The 8,292-nt window shown below is 58.5% G+C and overlaps 1 protein-coding gene across 1 annotated transcript in view; it reads right to left on the bottom strand.

Annotated features, from left to right (window-relative positions):
- Positions 1-8,292, bottom strand: part of LOC101655207 (piezo-type mechanosensitive ion channel component 2-like) — a 158,820-nt gene that overhangs the window by 31,775 nt on the left and 118,753 nt on the right. The window contains exons 29-31 of the mRNA XM_013008440.1: positions 7,307-7,454; positions 5,864-6,122; positions 1,772-2,001 (exon numbers count right to left, since the gene is read on the bottom strand). Coding sequence (XP_012863894.1) covers positions 1,772-2,001; positions 5,864-6,122; positions 7,307-7,454 — 637 coding nt within the window. The remainder of the gene's footprint in view (positions 1-1,771; positions 2,002-5,863; positions 6,123-7,306; positions 7,455-8,292) is intronic.

The following is an 8,292-nucleotide window of genomic DNA, read 5'->3' as shown; positions in this document are numbered from 1 at the left end:
AGGGTGGATGGATGGATGGGTGGATAGACAGGAAGATGAGGGTGGATGGATGGATGGGTGGATAGACAGGAAGATGAGGGTGGATGGATGGATGGACAGTGGGAAGAAGGGACAGATGATAGAAGAGATAGAAAGATCGGTGAATGGACAAATGGGTGGATGGGCAAGTGAAAGAGTGATTGAGTCAGGAGAGGGATGGATGAATGAATGATGGACAGACAGCAGTGAACGAGTGGATGAGTGGATGGATGGACAGTAGGAAAGGGGAGGGAGGGATAATAGAGAGAATGCAGAGATGAGCAGGCGGGCAGTGGAGCAGTTGACTCAGTGATGGCCATCAGACAAGCGGAAGAAGGGAGCGTGGAAGATGAGTTGGGTAGATGTACAGGTGGGTAGGTGGATGGTTGATTGGACAGATCGACAAGAGCTTCAGAGACAGAAGTCCAAACTGACAAACGTCTAGACAAGACAATTCTCCTCTTGGTAGTAGCAGACCTCAGTCTAGGGCCTGACCCTCAGGTGGTCAGCCCAGCCCGGGGTCCTCCCTCCCAGGGGCAGATGGCCCACACAGTGCGTGCCGGCCTGCAAGCCCATGTTCCCTGTGAGGAAAGAGGAAGGCTCGTACCTCAGCAGGTTCTTCCTGGGCTCCCCTCTCCCCCTGCTCCCGCACAAGGTCCCTTAATTACCTTTTAATGACCAGCTTCCTGCCTTTCTTCAGCACCCATTCGCTCAGTTGCTTTTGGCCCAATGGGAATTTCCTGATTAGGCTCCATCTCTTCCTGGATCCTGGGTCTTGGGGACCCCCTGGTGAGACAATGCCACAAACCCTCCCTTTGACCTTTTCTTCCAGAAGTTATTTTAGCGGAGAGCCACCTGCCCACCCCTGCCCCCACCTAACCCCTAAGCTGATTCCCAGAACCTACCCCCAGACTGGGAGGGAGGGGGCCACATGGTTTCCGCCAATGTCTGGGCTAGACTGGAGGCTGGCTTGGGTCCCCTCCCCTGGACCTAGAGGGCTGGTTTGGGACCCCCGGCTGGAGAAAGGAAGGTCTGAAGGGGTGGGGGAGTGGGCAGGGCAGCCTGGGAACAGGGGCAAGGAGGAAATGTGATGTGGACCAGGAAACAATGACTAGCCCCAGGGAGTGGGAGACCCCAGTGGCCTGCGCTTTCCCAGACTCGAAGCGAGCCTTAGGTGCCAGGCAGTCCTTCGGGGCAAGGGGTGCTGCCTACCTCTGCCTGCCTCTCCACACAGCCCGCTGCAGAAGGCCCGGCAGTGGCCTGGCTGGGGCAAGGGTGGCTGCTGTGAGTGGACCTCTGGGTTGGCCGGCCTCTCGCTGCCACCTCGTGTCTCCGGGCTGGCCTTCGTCCTCAGTGTCCTGCTGGTCCTCTCTGTGCCAGGAGCCTGGCCAGACGGTGGCCGGTCCCACAACCCCAAGTCCTGGTGGGGGCCAGGGGAGAGGTGAGGAGGGTGAGGAGGGTGGTCCACCCTCTTCCACCACTCACCCGCACTGTGCACTCTGATCTAGAGCCCTCTGGAGGGCAGGAAAGTTGTGCGGGGCCGTGGAGGACCCTCAGGGACTGCAAATGGGCCCTTACTACGTCTTTTCAGGGACCAGTGTACATGCAGCCAGGCTCCCACGGGGGGAGCCGCACTTTTCTCCTCTGTAGAAGGGAACCAGTTTCTCTGGCCACAGCCAGCCAGCCTCTTGCTTCCATTAGAAATGCCAAGTGCCAGGAGCCGAGACAGTGGTGGGGTGTAGAGCCCCCCAACCCCACCCCTGGCTGGGTGGTCCCGGTCTCGGGGCGCCGTGCCTTCAGGGTGGCGCGGTGGAAGAACAGCACACACAGCTGCAGCAGGTCCCACAGGGCAAAGCTGTCCTTCCTCTCGACCCCGATGAGGTTGGGCGGCGAGAACGGCTTCTCCCCATTGATGCCAGCGTAGCGCTTTGTGGTCCAGGGAAAGACGCCAAACTGCGCAACGTATTTCACTAGAACGGTCGCCTGAGAAGGAAGAGAGCCACGGTCCCTGCAGAGGTGATGAGGGGACACGCGCATGCGCAGGCACTGCCACGTGTGTACACACGCTATACACACACAGTGGACCCCAACACACGCACACCCATTGCCCAAACTCAAACTCACGCCCTTGAGTTGATGCAGCTCCTAGCCACCTCCAGGACGGGAGAGCCGCCCTGTGGTCTCCGACACTGGAACGCTTTCCACGCACGAGAGGAAGGCCCTGGCCTCCTCCCAAGGAGTGGCTGGTGAGTTTGAACTGCTGACCTTGCAGGGCACAGCCCAATGGGTAACCGCTACGCCACCAGGACTCACACATATCACACACACACACACACAACACACTCACGGCACACATACACACACGTACAGACTGCACATATGCTCACACACAGCACAGGTTGTACACATGTATAATACACATGCACACATACACAGGGCACACAACATATCACACACTCGTTACACATGCACATCACACACAACACATGCAACACAGAGGTATACATATACACATCACACACTCATGTTACCCATGTGCACACATGTGCACACATTTGCACACACCCTTTCACATGACTCACAGTGCTCATACACACATGCACAGTATACATGAACACATGTCTATACACATACACATGGCAAAACATGCCCATATTGTATGTCTATGTGCATAGCACACACATAGATATATGACACACATACCCATAATCTACATAAACTATGCACGCATACACACCACACACAGCACATGTATACACAACCTATATAGCACACATCACACACTTGTTATGCACACACCATATATATACATGCATGTGCACACTACAAATATACACATGTGTGCCCACCTGTGTGTATAAACATGCAGACCCGCACTGCTGCATGTGTACATTATACACACAATGCACATTACACACACGTATACTGTGCATATACACTGCACACACATGTAGACATACATACACACATCACACACTCATGTTACCCGCAGCATACACAGACACACAGCACATCGGACATGTGCACCGGAGGGAGAGAAAGCCCAGCAAATGATAGTCAGGCCCCCAGCAGCGAGGGGCCTTCGTGGTCGGCAGCAGAGGCTGGAGACAAACCAGGCTGAACCCAGGAAGTGGTGAGCACCCAGGCCACGGACACTGCAGGGGGTGCTCCCTTCCGGGCACCAGGAGCCACGGCCTCCCTCCTCTCTGCTGGCACTGGCTCTCTCCCCGGCCACCCCTCACCAAGTCCTCAGTGCAGTCATTTTAAAAGATGATCTTTTTCATGCTAACATGGCTCAGAATGGCTTGGTTGCCTTGGGCAGGAGGAGAGGTGGCCCCAAGTCCCCGTCCTTGTCACTCAGAAAGGTGATCGAGGATCGGGAGAGGAGCCACACCCGGAAGCAGGGAGCCTGGAGTCGGGACGGCCAGCAGAGCTTCCTACCCGGGCTGGCGCTCCAGGGACAGGAAGGGCGCCCGCGGTCTTGAGGCCCTGGCTCTCCAGTCGGACGGAAGCCCTCAGGTGCGATCCAGGCACCTGCGGAACTCGCTGGGCTGATGCCTCGGGAGAAAGCCCTGACAATATGCCGCAGCGCAATCGGCACTGGGAGCTCTGGGAGCTCCACTTGGCTCCATCACCCCCTGGGGCCGCGGGAGTCCCAATCCACCCCGCACCTGCAGGGGGTCCCTCCCGGCGGCTGTTAGGGAAGGCAAGCAAGGGTTCTATCACAGAGACACCACCTGAGGGTGGACGGGGCGGCGAGGTGGCTGCACCCACCGCACATTTGGTGGCTCTCAGGTGTCAGTGGTGCTGGCAATTGGTGACTCAGAGTTGCCTGGGCGCAGGCCAGAGCTCACACTACCACGTTGGATTCTGCCCGAGACCCAAACCCACCTCAGCCTTCTTGACTGTAAAGCAGGAGGGGTGGTCTGCACTTCATCGCTACCCAAACTCAGTCCCGCCAAGTCAATGCCGGCTTTTACAGGGACCCTCGGGGACAGGGCAGAGCTGCCCCTGGGCGTCTCTGAGACTGCCTCTCTATGGGAAGGGAAAGCCCCTCTTCCTCCTTAGGGGTGGCTGGTGGGGTCAAACCGCCAACCGAGCCATTAGCAGCCCTACACCCTAACTACGCCTGTCGAGACCGTGAGGGAACCCAGCGGTGTCAGGCCTCCACAGTTTGCTGGTAGTAACGTCTGAACAGTCGTCTGAGGTCTCGTGCGTCAAGCTCGGCTCCCAGCACGGGGTGGGACGTTGACAAACCCGCTGCAGATGGTATCAGGAGCGGAGGCCGGGCCAGGAATAGATAAGCTTCGTGTTGACAACACACTTGGATCCGGTGGGAGTTGAGAACAATTCCCAGGCTATAACTGGGTCTGTGGGAAGAGGCTCTGTGTGGATTAGTAATGTCTGCCCTGGGCACCTGGCTGGGAGGAGATCTTATCTGTGTTAAAGAGTGTTTTCCTGCCCGGATACCAATAAAACTGCTCACGAATAGTTAGAAGAACTGGACTCTCGCCAAGGTCTTCAGACGTGTTGTCCTAGCTTCTGGCTTTGTAATCTGGAGACAGGACCTGCCTCCTCTCACGTAGTACTACCCCAGCCTCGGAGGAGCGTGGAGCCAGCTAGACTCTTTGGTATTAACTGAAAGTCAGAGTTACAGGAATACTTTTCAGGGAATCCAATTTTAGCAGACTCGGGCACAAGGAGTAAATCAAATTACGCCTGCTTCATTTAGAATTAGGAGGATCTGCTTAAACACGGCGGAGCCCGGTGGCACGCCTGGTGATGAGCCTGGTTGCTAACCGAAAGAAAGGTCATCAGATCGAACTATACCCAGCAGCTCTGAGGGAGAAAGACGTGACAATTTGGGGTGGGGGGGGGAATCCTGCGGGGCAGTTCTATTCAGTCACGCAGGGTGACGATGACTTGCAATCCACTAACCACACCACCACCACACTGTAGTATGGATTTTTAGAAGTGCACTCCGTTCAGTGGATTAAAACATCCCCTGCAATGATGTTCCTTGGTTCATGTAACACTCCCTCTCCCCAGCACCTGCAGTGACAGTCTGAGCTCCCGAGGCACTGCCTGGTAGATGGCCCCTGGAGCCGCTGCCTCCTCCCCAGGGAAAGCTCAGCGATTGGAGGGTGGAGGCCAGGCCAGGGGTCGCTCCCTCCTGTCCAGAACCTTTGGGAGTGGAAGACGGCAGGCGTCCATCAGACCGGCTAACTCAACTTCTGCTCTACTGAGCTCCACGCCCAGGCTGCTCCCCAGTCTACCAGGCCGGAGGCTGACCCCAAAGAGCGCTGGAGAGAATGGCTTCGTGGTCGTTGAGGCCAAGAGACGCCAACAGGGGCACAGGTGTGGCTAGCATCCTCAGGGCTGGACCCACAGTATATACCGAGCGCCTCCTACACAGGAGCCCAGCGGCTAACCCAGCGGTTACTGGCTCAAGCCCACTCGGCCTGAGAGACGGACCTGGCGCTGGCTCCTGTGAAGACGGCAGCGGAGAAAAGTCCAGGGACAGTTCTGTGTCACCTGGAGTCTCTGTGAATGGGACTCCCTCCGCAGCTGGCTGGGGCCTTACAGAGAAGCTCAGACTGGTGGCCTGTCCCACCCACAAAGCTCCAGGGGTTGTGGTCCAGACAGGCCTGGACCCTAGAGGGCTGTGGACCCAACAACAAGCCTCACTGTGTGCACGTGGCACATTATGCTCTGTTTAGGAAGGCTTTATCACTACAGCCTCGGACTGCAGAAGGCGGTGCCTGGGGCTCCACTCTGAGCCCTCCACCCACGTGAAGAAGCCAAGGATGGACACACACACACACACACACCCCTTGGCCCCTACCTCTGTGTAGTAGATTGCCGCCATCCAGAAGCGTTTGGAAGGTCTTGGGACAGAAAGCATGGCCCACAGGAACGACAGGATGGGGAGAACCGTGGAGATGATCGAAGCTGAGAGCGTGTGGTTCAGAACAATCACAAAATAGCACAGCATCTCAGACCGGGACTCGGCCAGCTGGTAGACGGCGAAGGCCAGTTTCACCAGGCGTGGCAGCTGTCCATAAAACCTGTCTGACTGCATCAGCTCCTCGTCCCCGTGTGCCCTGCAAGGCAAGCGAGCCTGCCGTCAGCCCGGGTGCCGCAGGGCCCCAGCCTTGAACGGAGCAGGTGTGGCCTTCCCCGGAGAAACCCCAACAGGTTCAGAAATGGCGGGCCTCATGCAAGGTGATATGGGGGCTCCCTGAGGGGAGGCTGGCTGGGGTCTTACAGAGAAGCTCAGACTGGTGGCCTGTCCCTCCCACAAAGCTCCAGGGCTTGCGGTCCAGACGGGCCTGGACCCTAGACGGGTTTCTCAAACCCCTTGCCCAGTGACCCTTTGGGTGTCGGGGAGTGGGGACAGGATCCCCCCACTCTCCGGTGACTGTTTTAGGCGACAACAGGGCAAGGTTGCAGCCCTGGTACAGATCCCTCACAGTCCCCAGACAGGGGCCGCCAGCACTCCCACGGCTGCCTCCCACTCTCTCAAAGCCAGATTCCCTGTCAGGGGAGATGACGTCTGTTCCCGCCTCGACCCGCCAGTCTCCAACTCAGAGTGTCGCTGCAGGGCATTACCCAAAGTGACCACCCTGGCCCCGGACTCCCACCTCCACACCCGGGCAAAGGTCTGACCTTAAGAGAGGCTGAGGCTCCCCCGCGTGTCTGTTTCTCCTGGGACTCTCTGGGGCCTGGGGGGCTTCTTGGGTTGGAGGGTAGCCCTCGGTTTCTTTGGGGGGCGCTGGCCCGGACCCCACAGCCACTCTGCTGTCCACAGGCCCAGGTGGGCGCTGAGACTCGGCCCCTCGGCTTGGACACTCCTTTTGTCTCTCTCCTCTCCCGGCAGAAGCTGCTTGGGGGGACAGGCAGGACCCCAGGATGCATTCTGTGGGGGGCTTCCTCCCCTGCAAAAATATTGCAGGTCTTCGTTATCTGAAGGAAAGCAAGCTGGGGTGGGGGTGGGGGCAAGCTGGGGAAGGCCCTAGGGGGTACGCTTCTGCCATGGGGTGACCCCAAGTCTGATTTCTGCCCTAGGACACAAGCTACAACTACCAGGGAGTTCTCCTGCTGCTGGGACAGGGCGGCCGGAGCGCCGTGCGGTCAGCAGGCTGGGCTCTGGACCTAGAGGATGGGGGGCAGTGGGCCTACTGCAGCCACGCCAGGCCTAGGTCAGGGTGCTGGGCGACAATGAAAAGAAGCTAATGTCTGAAAGCGGGCTGTGGGCGGACTTGCCTCCACCATGACCCGCCGCCACCACGCGTGGCGGTCCACCCGCAGCGCTGCTGCGACGCCGGCGTGCGCTCCGCTCAGTGTCCCCAGGGCCGCGGTGACATCATCCAGCAGCACCTTCCCCAGCACCCAGAGGAGCTGGGCCAGCGCCGTGAGCCTCTGGGCCATGCCGTCTATGGGAGACAGGACAATACGCTAGAGGGGCCCCCATTCGGAGACACAGCGGGAGGGCCTTCTTCGTCGTTCACTGCCCTGCACTTTACCAAGCTTGATGTCCTTTCCCCAGGGACTGGCCTCTCCTGACCACGTGTCCGAAGAATGTACGGCGGAGTCAGTCTCGCTCTGGCTGTCATTCGTCCAATACTGAACAGGCCCCAAACCAAAGTCACCACCACTGAGCCCATTCCGACCCATCATTCCCTATCAGCACAGAGAAGACCCTGCCTCTGGGGGGTCCGAAAGCCTCCTCTCTCTCCTGAGGAGCGGCTGGTGGTTTCGAACTGCTGAAGGTGTGGTTAGAAGCTGAACGTGTCGCCCCTAAAAGCCTTCCAACATCCAGAAAAAGAAGGTTCCACTGTCACGGAGTCGTTCCCGTGGGACAGGGCGGAACTGGCCCTGTGGTCGCTGAGACTGTAGCTCCCTACGGACCAGAAAGCCCCCCTCCCTCCCTCGGAGCGGCGGGGGTCTCCGTCTGCTGACCTGGCAGTGAGCGGCCCCACACGCACCCACGGTGCCCCCAGGGCTCCGCACACCACGACGTGGTGGTTGTGCGGTGTCTCAAGTTGAGTTGCTTCTGACCCACAGTGCCCCAGTGCCCAACGGAGCGAAACGCCTCCTGGCCCAGCACCGTCCTCACAACGACTCTCCAGGTCTTCCTCTCTTTCACAGCCCCTCCGCGCCACCAAACTGATGCCCTTCCCCAGAGACGGGCCTCTCCCAATAACCTGTCCAAATACAAGTCTCCCGCTGTTTTGCCTCTAGAGGGAATTCTGGCCATCCTTCTTCCAAGAC

This window comes from Echinops telfairi, unplaced genomic scaffold (genome assembly GCF_000313985.2).
Source record: "Echinops telfairi isolate 266 unplaced genomic scaffold, ASM31398v2 ScPeMD7_7413;HRSCAF=8451, whole genome shotgun sequence".
Taxonomy (NCBI): domain Eukaryota; kingdom Metazoa; phylum Chordata; class Mammalia; order Afrosoricida; family Tenrecidae; genus Echinops; species Echinops telfairi.
The sequence above is the reverse complement of the archived record's forward strand: the minus strand, read 5'-3'. Positions and strand labels throughout refer to the sequence as shown.